The 20501-nt window shown below is 42.1% G+C and overlaps 1 protein-coding gene across 9 annotated transcripts in view; it reads right to left on the minus strand.

Moving 5' to 3' along the window:
- TDRD9 (tudor domain containing 9) overlaps positions 1-20501 on the minus strand; it is a 112451-nt gene that overhangs the window by 20473 nt on the left and 71477 nt on the right. For 5 of the 9 annotated variants that reach the window (XM_073241768.1, XM_073241775.1, XM_073241771.1 and 2 more), the window contains 8 exons: positions 14140-14240; positions 11410-11583; positions 7237-7348; positions 6130-6342; positions 5769-5858; positions 3431-3691; positions 1333-1488; positions 493-563 (listed from right to left, as the gene is read on the minus strand). In XM_073241768.1, coding sequence (XP_073097869.1) covers positions 493-563; positions 1333-1488; positions 3431-3691; positions 5769-5858; positions 6130-6342; positions 7237-7348; positions 11410-11583; positions 14140-14240 — 1178 coding nt within the window. The remainder of the gene's footprint in view (positions 1-492; positions 564-1332; positions 1489-3430; positions 3692-5768; positions 5859-6129; positions 6343-7236; positions 7349-11409; positions 11584-14139; positions 14241-20501) is intronic. The other 4 variants (XM_073241770.1, XM_073241772.1, XM_073241769.1 and 1 more) reach the window with 4 other exon arrangements.

The raw sequence follows: 20501 nt of genomic DNA on the forward strand, positions 1-20501 counted from the left end.
CTGAATGGGCTCAGGGCCCCTCCTCGGTGCTTTCCCGATGTTCGATGGCCCCTTTCAAGGCCTCGTCAGCCCAGCTTGTCATTACCTGTGCACGGGCGCGCGCGCGCACACACACACACACACACACACACACACACACACAGCACTGGACCCATAATTCTGGGGAGGACATCAACTGTATTTCTTTCACTCACCATTATTCCCCCCAACTGTACACTATTACTTGAACACAGTGGGCACTCAAAAATTAGCTGAATGAATAACCACAGTAACAGAAAAAATGAAGCTTTTAATGAGAGACTCAAAAAATGTCTTCTACAGAATGGCCTTCATATAAAAGAGAAAGCTACCACAGATTTACAGCTGGGAGAGAAATTAAAAGGAATCAGAAAAAGCAAACATTCCAACAGCTCAGATAGAAAGAATAGTTTCTTATGAGCTCTGTGAATTAACAGCGGAGGGGAAAAAATTACATAGGAAACTTAGTCATACCTGAACTTGGATATTCTGGTCAAACTATGACACTTCAGTTCATAGGGATTAAATGGCCCATGAAGAATTGCCTGTATACACAAAATATACAAGATGTTACCAATAACCGAAATATCACTTAATATACATTTTTAAAATCCAAAATCACTCCTATTGTTAAAGAAAGAAAAAAACTACACTTTAGTCATAACATCTTCAAGATTCAGTGGGGGAAAAATGCCCTACAGGAGGTATCCTGTGTTACAACTGGTTTCCTTCAATGGTCTCACTCACCATTACAATGGCTACTGAATACAAGGTATTCAACGTCATATTTAATGGCTATTGAATATCATATACATACTTAAGAAGGCCTCCAGCCAAAAAGGAAACACTGCCAAATACTTTAGGGAGAATAGAATTCTTTCCACTGCCGCAGACGGACGAGGGGAGAGGCAGGCAGAGGCCACACAGCCAGACGCTGGAGCGGCAAAAGCAGAGTCCCTGGCCACGGAGGGACACGCCAGCCGGCTGCGCTCTGTGTGGGCAGCAGCCCTGAGGCCCTCAGCAGGGGGAGGCCTAGCTCAGAGCTGGTTTCCAGAAGCCCGTACCCTACATCCTTCAATCTGACAAACAAGGTCAAGGTGCCTCTGAAAAGGCTTGTTTCAAACAAAATAATGAGGTCAAGCATTTCTCTGCATTCAGCCCAGGGTTTCCCTTATTAACAGGCCCCACTGTGAAGACAGAGCCAGGATTAAGGCTCCGGAACACTGAAATGTTCCGGCTACAGCTCAGCACAGAAATGGAGAACAAATGGTTTTAAGTTTTTAACTGTATCTTAAAACAACTCCTGTCAATTACCTTGCAGGTTGGGGTGCCCAGTTTATTGGAGGAAAAGCTCTCTAACAAAACCTGGATCAGGAGCTTTTCGTCATCTTTCCCGGGGGACAGCACAGACATGTCTGTCATGTTTTCTACTGATTTGGAAATGATACTCTTGAGAACTTCATGGCTTTGCTGAACAAAATAAGAAAAGTCCATTTTGCTAAAAGAAATAATTGTATTAAAAGTACCTCATTCCAAGAACAAAAAAGGTATCCTACAGTATGGAAGAATATATTCATAAAGAACAGATCTGATAAAGGGTTGACATCCAAAATATATAAAGAGCTCATGCACCTCAACAAACAAAAAGCAAATAATCCAATTAAAAGATGGGCAGAGGAGCTGAACAGACAGTTCTCCAAAGAAGAAATTCAGATGACCAACAGGCACATGAAAAGATGCTCCACATCACTAGTCATCAGAGAAATGCAAATTAAAACCATAATGAGGTATCACCTCACACCAGTAAGGATCGCCACCACCCAAAAGACAAACAACAACAAATGTTGGCGAGGTTGTGGAGAAAGGGGAACCCTCCTACACTGCTGGTGGGAATGTAAATTAGTTCAACCATTGTGGAAAGCAGTATGGAGGTTCCTCAGAAAGCTCAAAATAGAAATACCATTTGACCCAGGAATCCAACTTCTAGGAATTTACCCTAAGAATGCAGCAGCCCAGTTTGAAAAAGACAGATGCACCCCTATGTTTATCGCAGCACTATTTACAATAGCCAAGAAAAGGACGCAACCTAAGTGTCCGTCAGTAGATGAATGGATAAAGATGATGTGGTACATATACACAAGGGAGTATTATTGAGCCATAAGAAGAAAACAAATCCTACCATTTGCAAGAACATGGATGGAGCTAGAGGGTATTATCCTCGGTGAAATAAGCAAGGTGGAGAAAAAAAAGTACCAAATGATTTCACTCATATGTGGACTAAAGGCATAAAGAAAAAAATTGAAGGAATAAAACAGCAGCAGACTCACAGAACCCAAGAATGGACTAACAGTTACCAAAGGGAAAGGGACTGGGGAGGATGGGTGGGAAGGGAGGGATAAGGGTGGGGAAAAAGAAAGGGGGCCTTACGATTAGCATGTATAGTGCATGGGGGGCACGGGGAGGGCTGTGCAACACAGAGAAGACAAGTAGTGATTATACAGCATCTTACTACGCTGATGGACAGTGACTGATGGGGTATGTGGAGGGGACTTGGTGAAGGGGGGAGTCTAGTAAACATAATGTCCCTCATGTAATTGTAGATTAATGATACCAAAATAAAAGAACATTCCAAACAAATTAAAGTACTTCATAGGCACAACCTTAATCTCACCTGATTTCTAGATCATTAAAGTGTCAGAAGATACTTTTATCAAATATAGTTTAAAATTCAAACAAAATAAGGAAGACGCAATTCACAAAAGGCTTGGTGCCTTGGCCTTTCCTGCCTGTCGGCCGTCAGGGAACTGAAGAGCGGAAACACTGTTCAGGACTTCCCGTCCCACCGCTGTGTCACACAGAGAGCCGTACAGAATCCCCAGAAGTGTCTCCATGTGGGGACACAGATGCAGGCAGCTCTTGGCTGATGCCCGCGGCTGGCTTGCCCATTCCCCAGCCAGCTCCCTCGGCCCCCAGCGAAGGTACAGAAGGCAATGCACAGCCTCAACACCAGCCTCTAAAGCGGCATCTCTGAAACCTTCAGACCAAGAAACAGCGCAAAGACATTTTGAAATGTTCGTAGTACCTGAAATACATATTTTGTTAACTACTTGGAATCCACTAAGGAAAAAAACTCCCCAAAGAGAGATTTTTGTATCTAGTTTTTATTCCAAGATGGAAAAAAAATCTTAATAGAAAAATAAATAATACAACACAGCCACCATAGTTTAGTCTCAAAGGAACCTAGCAGACATTTTTAAATGGGACCACAGTCAATACACACACACCAAACACTACCTGGCTATTCATCCCTCTGTGTCTTGATAGAGGAAAAAGTGCCACCACCACCCCCGGCCCCCTCCACTTCACACCTGTGCACACACACATGCTCCCATGACAAGGACAGAGTGCATACTTTGGACTCATAGGGCTCTTCCATGGGCTCAGCATAGCCCTCTGTGATGAGGATGTCTCGTACGCTGACAGCATCCTGGACCCCCGAGAGGCGATATGCGTCCACATGCAGGACACTGTGCATGACAGAGAAGACCTTCACGAGCAGGGCACAGCCGCTCACCAGGGAGGAGAACCGCCGGCTGGCCCCGGTGCTCCAGGGTTGGCCGCACACAAGGGACTTTGCGGACGGCCGCATTTTGCAAATCTTAAATTCCAGAGCCTATGGGACAGAAGGCACAGTTTTATAAATGAGTAAAACACCCCAAAACCCTCGAGAACTAATCATATCCATGGACCTTTGCCGGCGTCCCCATAAAATTCCTACTAAAGACAAGTTTGGCTTCAAGCTCTACTACAAAGCCACAGTAATCAAGACAATTTATACTGGCACAAGAACAGAGCCACAGACCAGTGGAACAGAATAGAGACTCCAGACATTAAATCAAACATATATGGTCAATTAATATACGATAAAGGAGCCATGGACATACAATGGGGAAATGACAGTCTCTTCAACAGATGGTGTTGGCAAAACTGGACAGCTACATGTAGGTGAATGAAACTGGACCATTGTCTAACCCCATACACAAAAGTAAATTCAAAATGGATCAAAGAACTGAATGTAAGTCATGAAACCGTAAAACTCTTAGAAAAAAACATAGGCAAAATTCTCTTGGACATGAACATGAGTGACTTCTTCATGAACATATCTCCCTGGGCAAGGGAAACAAAAGCAAAAATGAACAAGTGGGAGGATATCAAGCTGGAAAGCTTCTGTACAGCAAAGAACACCATCAATAGAACAAAAAGGTACCCTACAGTATGGAAGAATATATTGATAAATGACAGATCTGATAAAGGCTTGACATCCAAAATATATAACGAGCTCACACACCTCAACAAACAAAAAGCAAATAATCCAATTAAAAAATGGGCAGAGGAGCTGAACAGACAGTTCTCCAAAGAAATTCAGATGGCCAACAGACACATGAAAAGATGCTCCACATTGCTAGTCATCAGAAAAATGAGATATCACCTCACACCAGTAAGGATGGCCACCATCCAGAAGACAAACAACAACAAATGTTGGTGAGGTTGTGGAGAAAGGGGAACCCTCCTACACTGCTGGTGGGAATGTAAATTAGTTCAACCATTGTGGAAAGCACTATGGAGGTTCCTCAGAAAGCTCAAAATAGAAATACCATTTGACCCAGGAATTCCACTTCTAGGAATTTACCCTAAGAATGCAGCCGCCCAGTTAGAAAAAGACATATGCACCCCTATGTTTATCGCAGCACTATTTACAATAGCCAAGAAATGGAAGCAACCTAAGTGTCCATCAGTAGATGAATGGATAAAGAAGAGGTGGGACATACACACAATGGAATATTATTTAGCCATAAAAAGAAAACAAATCCTACCATTTGCAACAATATGGATGGAGCTGGAGGGTATTATGCTCAGTGAAATAAGCCAGGCAGAGAGAGACAAGTAAGTACCAAATGATTTCACTTATATGTGGAGTATAAGAACAAAGAAAAACTGAAGAAACAAAACAGCAGCAGAATCACAGAACCCAAGAATGGACTAACAGTTACCAAAGGGAAAGGGACTGGGGAGGATGGGTGGGAAGGGAGGGAGAAGCGGGGGAAGTAGAAAGGGGGCATTACGATTAGCATATATAATGTGTGGGGTGGGGGGCACGGGGAGGGCTGTGCAACACAGAGAAGACAAGTAGTGATTCTACAGCATCTTACTACGCTGATGGACAGTGACTGTAATGGGGTTTGTGGGGGGGACTTGGTGAAGGGGGGAGCCTAGTAAATATAATGTTCTTCATGTAATTGTAGATTAATGATAACAAAAAAAATCACAACTATTAAAAACAAAAAACAAGTTTGGGGTAGGTGAGTATTTCACAGGTAAAGAAATTTGGTTTTGCTTTTCAGTAAGAAAAGTTTACAATAACTTTAAGCTTTTTTCTCACTGAAGAAAGGGCATGTGTAAATATGTCTCCAGCCCACCTAAATTCTGTCTGATTTCAACATAACCAGAAACCTTAAAAACGGTATCTACTTTTCTATTAAGTGAAACCCTCCATATATTTTAACATACTTCAAAAAAAATACTGCAAAAATATCCACAGCAATATATTTTTGGGTAAAAAGCACAAAACCAAAGTCAGCAGGTGTGACAGACAGGTTCCTCCCTCCCTGGGCCTCGGCGCCCACCCGTAAGCCAAGGAGGGGCCGCTCGGCCTCCTGCACATTCACCCCACAGGCGCTTCTTTACTGTACCTGGAATGGAAGGTCAAGAAACTGACAGGGAAGCTCCATGAGAACGTCCAGATGCACGTGAGCTCTATTACCATAGTCTACAAAGAACACCTAGAGAGCAAAGGAGTACACACTTGAACGCAGGCTCCAGCCTGCGTCTCACGGCTGCCGGTGCCGCAACGCTTGCTCTAGTTCTGTGAGCACAGGATTCCTGCAGACCTGAGCACAGATCCACGTCACTGAGAGAAATAACTTTTCTATTAGACTATTTTCCTAATTTCAATTATTTTATATTTGATTTCCACTTAAAATTAGAGAAGATTTTCTATAGACTGCTCTAAGTTTGTCTCGTTTCCCTTTGAGTTGTTACAGAAAAACATACCTCAGCAAAATTCCCAGAAACATAAAGGACTTGAGCTCTAAAGTAGCTTTCTTTATCAAAATCAGCAAAAGGAGCCAAGCAGACCAGGTCTGGGTGTGGGTGAATTGTCAGGGGCACCAACTCCAGCCGGTTTATTTCAGCGGTAAGCTTTTTCAGGATCTCTGAGTTTCTTTTATCAATCCTATACCCCCAAAAGTGTCCCACTTCAACCACCTAAGAAAGAAGGAACAGAGGTGGAATCTAGAAAGGATTTGTACAAAGAGGAACATAAGGTCAGACCGCAGGGCTGACACCCCACAGCATACTGCACATGATGAGCGGCACCCCCAGTACTAGGTATTCTACAGGCTTGCACAGGCATTTACGAGCTGGGTGAGGAAGTCTGTGCACAATGGGTCCCACTCCAGCAGGTGCCACCCTTGCGAGCATACTGAAAAGCCCTTGCATTAGTTCCAAGGGGACAAGCCAACCCAGAGCCTGCAGTTGCCCCCTTGGGTGGCAGGCCGGGTGTGGCGTGAACCCTCAGCCTGCTGTTAGAACAGCGGCAGAGAGCAGACGTCCTCCAGAGGGCCCCTGGGAGCAGCCCCACCCCCGCTGCCCTGAGACACCAGGATGCAGAGCATGGGGGCCTTCCAGCCGGCCCGGAGTCCAGGCTTCCACATGAAGTCTCCCAGTGGAGTGCAGCTACAGTTACCAGAAGCATGTCGGATGTCAACTGAAACTTTAATAAAGTAAAAACCTAAAGAATAATGCTGGTTATTTTTGACACAAATGCATTATACAGGCATGTATCACCATACCAATTCATATTCTTGTGTATCTTGTTGCTAAAATTCATTTGTTAGCATTTTAAACATACCTAATATTTTAAAAATTAAACTTGACTCTAGAAAGAATATCTGTGTTTCATTTTGTGTTATATCAGCATTCAAATTTAACAAGTACAATAATTCACACTTTTACTAGCTTTACTACATTACTAAGGTGCACAGACTGTGGTTTAAGTGGGAATGTGTCTATACATGTGTATCATTTCATGTATACAACATGACACTTCTTGATCACGAAGATGGAAAAGCTCTCATGATTCAACCGCACCATTCTTACCTCTGTAACATCAACTGTGAGAAGGAGTTCTGCAGTGGTCCGGGATCTGTCTACTGGGTTAAATGAAACTTGCATAGGACCTACTGTCTGCTTCTGGAAGTCCACATTCACCCTATTTAACATGATTTTTTTTAAAAAGACACTTAAAGCCAAGTTTTACAAAGAAAGCATGTTTACATACTTAAGGTTATCACCAGAATTATTCCACTACTTCTACATTCTCCAAGAAAAGAACATTTAAATAAAATACCTAAGCCATAGATGAAGAATTTGATTTAATCTCAAATGAGTTTCTGATGGCTTCCTGAGCAACCCGGATGGAGTGTACACCCCAACAGCTAACACACTCGCCTTCAGGGGTACACTCTAAGGGTCAGGCTCTCACAGAGTATCTACTTTCAAGGGTATAAACTCTAAATCTAGGACCTGCAATGTTTCCTGACTCATGGTTTCAGAGGTGAGAGACATTGACCTTTAGAAATCCATGCCTGGTTCAACACTGCTAGAAAATCCATACATGATTTTCTACGCAAGCCAAGAAACATCATTCATCCCTTAAAACAGTAAGACAGTACATGCTAAAATTCGAGGATATGAAACATAAATTCGATAAAATATAAATTTTCCTTTCCAAATACTTTTACTCTGGAATGAAGAGGAAGAACCGTAGGAGAGACCCCGGTGCGACTCTCTGCCCGATTTCCAGACCCATTTGTTAAGTAAGAGTGACTCGGGTGAAGCTGACCAGCAGGACAGGTCTTCTCTGTTACAGACTCTCAAACTACACCCCTGAACTCTCAGATCAAAGAAACCCCACACCAGATGACACCTGATGGAGCATATTCCCCTTCCTCACCAGTTCCTCAAACGCCTATCACATTCCTTGTGGAATTAAAAAGATTACAAGTAAGAAATGATGAGAATCCCCACAAGTGGTACTGTGAGAATATGACTGAAATTCAGAGAAATCTGTTACAAATATTTGAGGGCAATTTAATTTGGCCCAAGAGAAGAAACTCCATAAGCCAAAGGCAGCCCCCACACAGTGAGCGCCACTCCTCGGCCACCCACGCAGGCAGCCCAGCCCCCTCCACAAGCGGGTGGAGGAAAAGACCCTACTAGAGAAGGGAGGGGGGCTTGTGCCGGCAGGCAGCTGGTTGTTCCCAACTGCATCTCCATTGTGTCCCCCTGCTTACTCTGCTGAGGACAGGAATATTCTACTGTGCTTAAAAGGAGAAAATGAATAACTATAAGGATTAAGAAAGGAAATTAATATTAGATTAACATATAAACTGCTATATAACCTGAAAGTTACATAAATGATTCCACTTCATCCTCTCAAACCTTGTACAACAGGTATAGCTATTATATAGATGTAACTCAAAAGAAAAAAATACCCAATTAAAAAATGGGCAAAGAACCTGAATAGGCATTTCTCCAAAGAAGAAATACAAAAGGCTAATATATGTAAAAAGATGCTCAACATCACCAGTCATTAGGGAAATCAAATCAAAGCTACAGTGAGATATCACCTCACAGCTTTTAGAATGACTATCATCAAAAACACAGAAAAAATGCTGGCAAGGATGTGGAGAACAGGGAACCCTTGGTGCACTGTTGGTGGGATTGTAAATTGATGTAGCCACTATGGAAAACAGTATGCAGGTTCTTCAAAAAATTACAAATAGAACTATCATACACCCAGCAATTCTACTTCTGAGATATAACCAAAGGAAACAAAATCATTAACTCTAAAAGATATCTGCAACCCCATATTCATAGCACCATTATTTAGAATAACCAAGACACAGAAATAAATTAAGTGTCCATTGATGGATTAATGACTAAAGAAGTTGTGGTATACTCTTGTTCAACACAGTCCTGGAAGTCCTGGCCACAGCAGTCAGTCAAGAAAAAGAAAGGGCATCCAAACTGGCAGGGAAGAAGTAAAACTGTCACTATTTGCAGATGACATATTATATTAAAGAAAATCCCAAAGACTCCACCAAAAAAAATATTCAAACTAACAAATGAGTTCAGTAAACTCACAGGATACAAAATCAATACACAGAAATCTGTGCATTTCTACATACTAATATCAAACTATCAGAAAGAGAAATCAAGAAAACAATCTCACTTCAAGTGCATGAAAAATAATAAAATACGTAGGGATAAATCTAACCAAGGAGGTAAAAGACCTTTATTCTGAAAACTGTAAGACACTCATGAGAGAAACTGAAGATGACACAGATAAATAGAAAGATATTCCATGCCCATGGATAGAAGAATTAATATTGTCAAAATGACCATCCTTCCCAAAGTAAGTAATTTACAGATCAGTATAATCCCTATAAAAATACCAATGACATTTTTCACAGAACTAGAGCAAATAATTCTAAATTTTGTATGGAACCATGAAGACACCAAACAGCTAAAGCAATCTTGAGAAAGAAAAAGCTGGAGGTATCATGCTCCCCAATTTCAAACGATACCACAAAACTAAAGCAATCAAAACATTATGACAATGGCACAAAAACAGACATATAGATCAATGGAACAGAATAGGGAGCTGAGAAATAAATCTACACTTACATGGTCAATTAATCTATAACAAAGGAGGCAAGAATATACAATGGGAAAAAGACAGTCTCTTCAATAAGCGGTGTTGGGAAAATTGGGCAACTATGTGCAAAAGAATGAAACTGGATTACTGTCTTATACCACACACAAAAATAAATGTGAAATGGATTAAAGACCTAAATATAAGACATGAAACCATAAAACTCCTAAAGAAAACAGGCAATACACTCCAGACCATCAGCATTAGTAAGTTTTTTCTAGATATGTCTCCTCAGGCAAGGGAACAAAACCAAAAATAAACAAGTAGGACTACATGCACAGCAAAGGAAATATCAACAACACAAAAAGACAATCTGCTGAATGGGAGAAAATATTTGCAAATGACAACATACAAAATATATAAGGAACTCATACAACTCAACACCAAAAAAAAAAAATCGGACAGAAGACATACAGGTAAACCAACAGACACTTGAAAAGACATTCCACATCACTAATCATCAGGGAAACGCAACTCAAAGCCACAAAGAAATATCACCTCACGCCAGTCAGAATGGCTAGTATCAAAAAGACAAGAAATAACAAGTGTTGGTGAGGATGTGGAGAAAAGGGAGCCTCCTACACTGCTGGTGGGAAAGCACATCGGTGCAGCCACTACAAAAAGCAGTATGGAGGTTCTTCAAAAAACTAAAAATAGAAATACAATAGACCCAGCAAGTCCACTTCTGGGAATTTACTCAGAGAAAACAAAATCACTAATCTGAAGATATATATGCCTATGTTTATTGCATCACTGTTTACAATAACTAAGATAGGGAGGAAATCTGTCAATAGATGAGTGGATGAAAGATGTGATATATACATGCAATGGAAAATTACTCAGCCATAGAAAGAATATCTTGCCATTTGCACCAACATGGATGGACCTAGAGGGTATGCTAAGAGAAGTAAGACAGAAAAAGACAGATACTGTAATGACCTGACTTATACTGGAATCTACAACAAAAAAAACAAAATCCAGACTCAGAAAAAGAGATGAGGCTTGTGGCCGCTAGCAGTGGAGGTGGGGAGGCTGGGGGAAGGCGGTCGGAAGGCGTGAACTTCCGGCTAGAAAGGTGCTGGGGTGTGTTGTGTCTGGTGACTAGCGCTTACACTGCTGTACAATTTACAGGAAACAGTAAATGCTAACTATTCTCATCACAAGGAGGAAGGTTTTTCCTTCTTTTCTTCTTACTGGATCTAAATGAGAAGACGGATGTTAGCAGAACCCCCTGTGATAACTGTTTCACAGTGTATGTAAATCTAACATCATGTGGTACATATTAGATTTATCCAGCAATTAATGCCAATTATTTTTCAATAATACTGGGAGAAAAAAACAGATGAAAGACACTGGGGTTCAGAGCAGTCAAGTAATTTGCCCAAGTACGCACAGTGAGGAGAGGATGAAACCAGAATTCAAGGGCAGCTCTACCCGTCTACAAAGCCAGTGTTTTTAGTGCAAGTTTAAGCAATGTTAGGCAGTCTTTAAAAATAGCATCTTAGACCGTGAACACAGATGGACAACCCGGCCCACGTCCCTTCTGGAAGCACCTGGTATTCCTGAGCTTTGAAACAGCCCCTCGGAGCACCTTCCCTTCAATCTCCTCTGCAGAATGGACACGGAGCTCCAGGGGCACCTTCAGCTGCGACATCTTGGTTGCCATGTACACTGCAGGGAGTGTTTTAAGTCTCTCGGTTGGACTGCGTGAAAACTCCACAAAAGCTCTGCTCCACAAATGCAAATAAACAAAATGTATCAGGCATCTGAAAAAAGAACTGAGGGCACAGTCATTCCTCTTAAGAAACCTTCAGTACACCTCTCCTTGAAATAAGTGATGCTTCATTCTAGAATCAGTCAAAAAGTATTAACAGAAACTTGTTTACTTGAGAAATAACAATGACAGTGACATATCATCAGAGTGAGACAACTGTTATCCTTATGCATTATACAGCATAATGTAGAATAAAGATGCAAATGGAACTTTCAGCTAAAGAATGAATCTTGACCCTCCTAAATAGAACAGAATGACAAGAGTGGGTTTGGGGAATTTTTTTGTTTAATGTACAATAAAGCACAGATAAAACTACAATGAGTAGTCGTTGATTTGGGGGCTCTCCCTCCAGTAATACCTTCAGGTCGGCTGCCCAGTGACGTGGAGGACCGGCCCCAACCCCCCGACTCCACCCCTGTCTCGGGGAGAACCAGCCCGTGGCAAGGGAGCCCGCAGGACCCCTCCGGTGTCAAGAGAAGAGCTTGTATCCAAACGTCAGAATGGCCCCGGGTCAAAACGCCAGACCCGTGCCAACGCTGATCCACCCGCAGCCACCAGCCTGGACGTGCGGCTCTGAGGGACCCGGGAGGGCGCGGAGGACGGAGCGCCCGGGCGCTCGGCTCGGCCTCCTTCCTCTGCCCCGCTGCCGCGCCTCCATTTCCGCCCTCTTCTGCCGGAGGACTCCTAGGTCTCTCCACAGAAAGGTTTTCAAACCCGCCGCGTTTCGGGCCGCCCGGGAGCGCGCCTCCATCCTGCGCCGCGCCGCGCCCTTGTCTCCACTCAGTGGTGGAGGCCCGCGGCACGTCCACACAGGGACGCTCAAGGCCTCCGAACGCCCACCTCCTCGGCCCCATCTCCTCGGCCCGCCAAGGGCGCAGCATGGACCTCCGCCCCGCGGCCGCAGACTCGTGCCCGCGGGCAGCCCACCTCCCGCCCACCTGCGCTTTCCAGGCCCCGCCCAGCTCCCACGGGCTCCTGCAGAGCCCGCCCCCGGCGCACCTGCCCGGGCCTCCCGCGCTCCTGGGCGAGTGCCGCCTGCAGGCCACACTCCTGCTCTGGCCTCGGATAGACTGCCCTCTTCCGGCCAGCTGGGCCTCTCCCGTGATGTTTCATGACAGGCAAATGTCTGCAGAACCAACTTTACTCTCCACCCTCCATCAGGCTGAAAAACTCCACGGGAGGAAATCTGTGCACAAAGCCCTGCCCACCGCGGGGGTTCTGCCCTAAAGCTTGATCCCAAAAGGCAGGCACAGTCTTTACTCTTTCAAATACTAGCCTAAATTTCTCTGCCTTTAAACATGGGACTTAATAAGTACCACTAACTGGTATAACCAGAGAACAGTCGCTTCCCTAAGGACTGGGCATGGCATTCGTATGGTGACCAGACAAAAATAGGAAGAGTTGAGTAAAATGTAACTGAATACCTATATCAAAGTCCCAGACAGGAGGAACAGGAAACCAAGAGTCCCATCGCATGGCCAACATCAGTGCACAAAGCTGCTCCACCCCAGCGAGAGCCCTTCGCCACCACTCAACTCGTTCCAGAGCAGCCTGGGTGCCTGGAGCCTAGACCCAGGCCTGAGCATGCTCAGAATTCAAGAGAGATGCCTGGCTGTGTAATTCCAGTGTTAAATGAGTGATTTATATATGCAGTTAGGAATCTGTAATTTCTATCAGAATATTAAGAAACTTCAGACATTTTGACTTTAGTTAAATCCATACACTTGTTAGAAGTACATAGCAATACTTTGTCAAGGTTATGAATTTGCCACGTGAGACATTTACACACAAAGAAATCAGTACATTAGTCACAGGAATTGAACTTAAGATGTTTATGGGAATTAATCCAAACTGAAAAGGGATTTAATACGTTCAACTTGAGTTACTGGATGTTAATCAAAGTGTTTCTTATTTATGAGATTTACAAAGCTTTGTAAATTAAGTTTACAGAACATCAAAAAGTTTTCTAATTTAAAAATTTTTTAATCAATTAAAACGTGTAAATATCTTTCCTGTGCATAAATACCCCCCTTGGAAATAAGCACTCAAAGGAGACATGCCAATGTTCCTTACCTGCAATTAAAATAAGGTCATATGTAACTGAGTTTTTGCAGCACTTGTCTTCCAAAAATATTCAGAACATACACATTCTGATCCTCAGGCAAACAAATTGTTTGCCAGCACCTCTGTGGCCCACAAAGGTGCACATCGCTAGGAGCACAGCATAAAAACATGGTGAAGCATCAAGGTAGCATCATGAACCTGACACATCATCTTGGCATCAGGCCACTGAGCACACACCCTAGTGCCTTTCAGAGGTCACTTAACTGAAAGAAAAGGTGAGTCACTACTAACAAGATAACCCAAAGCTACATTCCAGCAGTGGTGTGCAGCGGTCCACAGGAAGACCCACTTTTACAAGCACTGTTTTAAGAACTGGTTCCGGGAAACACTGGAAAATTTAGGGCTCTTTCAGAATTGCAGTTGATTTCAAAAATATGCTACTTACTTTGCACCATCAAATACAATGGATTTGACTTGACCACATTGTCTAAAGCAAGACTGTAGTTGTTTGTAGTATAGAAATCCATAGGGGGGAATGTGCTTCAGCTGCAAAACACAAGGCAGTGTTAGAGCAGGCATCTGACAAGATGCACAGTCACATCAGTCATGAGCTTAAAGCTGCTGCAGGTTATTTCAGTTCACAAAACACAGTCTACTGTCTTTATGAGACATACAGTCTATGAATAGGTGTATTTAATGACTAACAATTTTTAAACTGCAACTCTTTTAATAATGTGTTAAATAAAGGCTAATTTGTCCCTTGCTAAAACAGTCCACATGTCTAACATGGAAAAACAAAGATGTTTTATTTCACCTTAAAATAATCAAGCTGACTGGGGGATTAAAGATGGCGGCGTGAGAGGTGAGACAGGTAACTACTCCCAAAACCACATACAATATGAAAATATAGTTAATACAACTAATCCTAAAAGAGCAACAGGAAATAAGGCTGCGTGAGACTGCATATACCTGGAGAACAGAGAAGACTTCATGAAACACGGTAACGTACCAAAGCCTTGATCCGTTGGGACCCAAGCCCTTCCCCAGCCCCAGCTCACCGGCAGGAGGAAGAGAAACAGAGTGGAGAGGGGGTGGAGGCCTGGGACTGCTGAACACCCAGCCCTGGAGATCTGCTTTGGGAGCAGAAACATACATTGCATGCTGCTCTGGAGATTAGTGGGGCTGGAAAGCTAAGACAGGTGGAATACTTGGAGAGACTGAGATTCCACCTGTTTGTGGAGGACAGGGATCCACATCTGGCTGCTCTGGGACAAAGGAAAGGAGGGCGGTCTGAGAGGTTTCTTAGCAGTGAGAGAGCTGCTGAAGGGGCAGGGATTGCACGGAGCTTGCTGCTCAGGAGAAGGGATAGGCGGAGAAGGTTGTCTGGGGGCGCTCTGCCCTGCAGGTTGGGAACTTTCAGGAGCTTCGGGTGCTCCATCCTCCTGGCTGGCTCCTGAACTCTGAGGCCCCCCACTATGATACACAGCCTGCTGTGCATTTCTCCTAGCCTTCCGGCACCAGCTCGCAAACCAGCAGTCTCTGCCCTAGCATCAGGCCAGCCAGAGGGAGGCCCCGCCTGTGGCAGCTACAAGTGCAAAACATAGGGTCTTACACCTGTGTGCTCGGCCCACTGCCTCTGACACTGGAGACAGGCACTGCAGCTGGGAAGCAGGAAATAGCTCTTTCCTCCCCCAGTCACCAGCACCACTCCCCTGTGACGCCAGACATCACTGCAGGGGCTAAACAGGTCCAGAGACTAGAGCTTCTGGGCACTAGAGAGCACCACATACAAATATGAAATGTCAAGGGAACCTGATTCAGATCAAAATCTCACAAACACCAGAAAGGCCCAAGTGAAACTGAACTCACCAGTCTTCCTGAAAGAAAAATAAAAATAAAAATCATAAATATGTTCATGGAGGTACAGAAAAATATTCAAGAACTTAGGAACGAATTTAGGACAGAGATTCAATCATTAAGAAATTCCATGTCTGAAATGAAACATACAATGGAGGAACTTAAAAGCAGATTAGATGCAGTAGAAGAGACAATAAATGGAATAGAAATTAGAGAAGATGAATACAAAGAAGCTGAGGCACAGAGAGAAAAAAGGATCCCTAGGAATGAAAGAATATTGACAGAAATGTGTGGCCAACCAAAATGGAACAATATTTGCATATAGGGGCACCAGAAGAAGAAGAGAGAAGTAAATGGATAGAAAGTGTCTTTGGGGAGGTAATATTTGAAAACTTCCCCAATCTGGCAAAGGAGATAGTCTCTCGAGTCATGGAGGTGCACAGATCTCCCAACACAAGGGACCCAAGAAAGACAACACCAACACATATAATAATTAAAATGGCAAAGATCAAGAAAAAGAACAGACTTTTAAAAGCAGCTAGAGAGAAAAAAGATCACATACAAAGGAAAACCCATCAGGCTATCATCAGACTTCTCAACAGAAACCTTACAAGCCAGAAGGGAGTGGCATGATATATTTAATGCAATGAAACAGAAGGGCCTCGAACCAAGAATACTCTACACGGCAAGATTACCATTTAAATTTGAAGGAGGGATGAAACAACTTTCAGACAAGCAAAGCTGAGAGAATTTACCTCCACAAACCACATCTAAAATGTATTTTGGAGGGACTGCTATAGATGCAAGTGTTCCTAAGGCTAATTAGGTGCCACCAAGGGAAATAAAACCACAGTAAAAAAAGCAGAACAATTAATTACTAAGCAGATGCAAAATCAAATCAACTATCCCCAAAGTCAATCAAGGGATAGACAAAGAGTACAGAATATGATACCTAATATATAAAGAATAGAGGAGGAAGAAAATGGGGTAAAAAAAGAACCTTTACTTCATGTTTGTAATAGCATACTAAATGAGTTAAATTAGACTGTTAGATAGTAAGGAATTACCCTTGAACCTTAGATAACCATGAATCTAAAGCCTGTAATGGTAATAAGTACATACTTATCGATAATCACCCTAAATGTAAATGGACTGAATGTACCAATCAAAAGACACAGTCATGGAATGGTTAAAAAACAAGACCCATCTATATGCTGCCTACAAGAGACTCACGTCAAACCCAAAGACATACACAGACTGCAAGTAAAGGGATGGAAAAAGATATTTCATGCAAACAATAGGGAGAAAAAAGCAGGAGATGCAGTATTTGTGTCAGACAAAATAGACTTCAAAACAAAGAAAGTAACAACAGACAAAGAAGGACATTACATAATGATAAAGAGGTCAGTCCAACAAGAGGATGTAACCATTATAAATATATATGCACCCAACACAGGAGCACCAACATATGTGAAACAAATACTAACAGAATTAAAGGATGAAATACAATGCAAATCATTTATTATGGGAGACTTTAACACACCACTCACTCCAAAGAACAGATCCACCAGACAGAAAATAAGTAAGGACACAGAGGCACTGAACAACACCCTAGAACAGATGGACCTAATAGACAATCTACAGAACTCTACACCCAAAAGCAGCAGGATACACATTCTTCTCAAGTACACATGGAACATTCTCCAGAATAGACCACATACTAGGCCACAAAAAGAGCCTCAGGAAATTAAAAAAGACTGGAATCCTACCAACCAACTTTTCAGACCACAAGGGTATAAAACTAGAAATAAATTGTACAAAGAAAGCAAAAAGGCTTACAAACACATGGAGGCTTAACAACATGCTCCTAAATAAGCAATGGATCAAGGACCAAATTAAAATGGAGACCCAGTAATATATGGAAACAAATGACAACAACAACACAAAGCCCCAACTTCTGTGGGACGCAGCAAAAGCAGTCTTAAGAGGAAAGTATATAGCAATCCAGGCATATTTAAAGAAGGAAGAACAATCCCAAATGAATAGTCAATATCACAATTATCAAAATTGGAAAAAGAAGAACAAATGAGGCCTAAGGTCAGCAGGCAAAGGGACATAATAAAGATCAGAGAAGAAATAAACAAAATTGAGAAGAATAAAACAATAGCAAAAATCAACGAAACCAAGAGCTGGTTCTTCGAGAAAATAAACAAAATAGATAAGCCTCTAGCCAGACTTATTAAGAGAAAAAGAGAGTCAACACACATCAACAGAATCAGAAACGAGAAAGGAAAAATCACAACGGACCCCACAGAAATACAAAGAATTATTAGAGAATACTATGAAAACCTATATGCTAACAAGCTGGAAAACTTAGGAGAAATGGACAAGTTCCTAGAAAAATACAACCTTCCAAGAAAGAAACAGAAAATCTAAACAGACCAGTTACCAGCAACGAAACTGAAGCGGTAATCAAAAAACTACCCAGGAACAAAACCACCGGTCCAGATGGATTCACGGCTGAATTTTACCAGACATACAGAGAAGACATAATACCCATTCTCCTTAAAGTTTTCCAAAAAACAGAAGAGAAGGGAATACTCCCAAACTCATTCTATGAAGCCAACATCACCCTAATACCAAAACCAGGCAAAGACTCCACCAAAAAACAAAACTACAGACCAATATCCCTGATGAACATAGATGCAAAAATACTCAACAAAATATTAGCAAACCGAATTTAAAAATACATCAAGAGGATCATACACCATAATCGAGTGGGATTCATCCCAGGGATGCAAGGATGACACAACATTCGAAAATCCATCAACATCATCCACCACATCAACAAAAAGAAAGACAAAAACCACATGATCATCTCCACAGATGCTGAAAAAGCGCTCGACAAAATTCAACATCCATTCATGATAAAAACTCTCAGCAAAATGGGAATAGACGGCAAGTACCTCAACATAATAAAGGCCATATATGATGAACCCACAGCCAACATTATACTGAACAACAAGAAGCTGAAAGCATTTCCTCTGAGATCGGGAACAAGACAGGGATGCCCACTCTCCCCACTGTTATTCAACGTAGTACTGGAGGTCCTAGCCATGGCAATCAGACAAAACAAAGAAATACAAGGAATCCAGATTCGTAAAGAAGAAATCAAACTGTCACTATTTGCAGATGACATGATATTGTACATAAAAAACCCTAAAGACTCCACTGCAAAACTACTAGAATAATATTGGAATTCAGCAAAGTTGCAGGATAAAAAATTAACACACAGAAATCTGTGGCTTTCCTATACACCAACAATGAACTAACAGAAAGAGAAATCAGGAAAACAATTCCATTCACAATAGCATCAAAAAGAATAAAATACCTAGGAATAAACCTAACCAAGGAAGTGAAAGACCTATACCCTGAAAACTTTAAGACACTCTTAAGAGAAATTAAAGAGGACACTAACAAATGGAAATGCTCCTGGCTAGGAAGAATTAATATCGTCAAAATGGCCATCCTGTCCAAAGCAATAAACAGATTTGATGCAATCCCTATCAAATTACCAACAGCATTCTTCAATGAACTGGAACAAATAGTTCAAAAATTCATATGGAACCACCCAAGACCCCGAATAGCCAAAGCAATCCTGAGAAGGAAGAATAAAGTGGGGGGATCTTGCTCCCCAACTTCAAGCTCTACTACAAAGCCACACTAATCAAGACAATTTGGCACTGGCACAAGAACAGAGCCACAGACCAGTGGAACAGAATAGAGACTCCAAACATTAACCCAAACATATATGGCCAATTAATATACAATAAAGGAGCCATGGACATACAATGGGGAAATGACAGTCTCTTCAACAGCTGGTGTTGGCAAAACTGGGCAGCTACATGTAAGAGAATGAAACTGGATCACTGTCTAACCCCATAAACAAAAGTAAATTCGAAATGGATCAAAGACCTGAATGTAAGTCATGAAACCATAAAACTCTTAGAAAAAAACATAGGCAAAAATCTCTTGGACATAAACATGAGTGAGTTCTTCATGAACATATCTCCCTGAGCAAGGGAAACAAAAGCAGAAATGAACAAATGGGACTATATCAAGCTAAAAAACTTCTGTACAGCAAAGGAAACCATCAATAGAACAAAAAGGTATCTTACAGTATGGGAGAATATATTCATAAATGACAGATCCGATAAAGGGTTGACATCCAAAATATATAAAGAGCTCACACACCTCAACAAACAAAAAGCAAATAATCCAATTAAAAATGGGCAGAGGAGCTGAACAGACACTTCTCCAAAGAAGAAATTCAGATGGCCAACAGACACATGAAAAGATGCTCCACATCACTAGTCATCAGAGAAATGCAAATTAAAACCACAATGAGATATCACCTCACACCAGTAAGGATCGCCACCACCCATAAGACAAACAACAACAAATGTTGGCGAGGTTGTGGAGAAAGGGGAACCCTCCTACACTGCTGGTGGGAATGTAAATTAGTTCAACCATTGTGGGAAGCAGTATGGAGGTTCCTCAAAAAGCTCAAAATAGAAATACCACTTGACCCAGGAATTCCACTTCTAGGAATTTACCCTAAGAATGCAGCACTCAAGTTTGAAAAAGACAGATGCACCCCTATGTTTATCGCAGCACTATTTACAATAGCCAAGATATGGAAGCAACCTAAGTGTCCATCAGTAGATGAATGGATAAAGAAGATGTGGTACATATACACAAGGGAATATGACTCAGCCATAAGAAAAAAACAGATCCTACCATTTGCAACAACATGGATGGAGCTAGAGGGTATTATGCTCAGTGAAATAAGGCAGGCGGAAAAAGACAAGTACCAAATGATTTCACTCATCTGTGGAGTATAAGAACAAAGGAAAACTGAAGGAAAAAAACAGCAGCAGAATCACAGAA

Source organism: Manis javanica, chromosome 8 (assembly GCF_040802235.1).
Source record: "Manis javanica isolate MJ-LG chromosome 8, MJ_LKY, whole genome shotgun sequence".
Taxonomy (NCBI): Eukaryota; Metazoa; Chordata; class Mammalia; order Pholidota; family Manidae; genus Manis; species Manis javanica.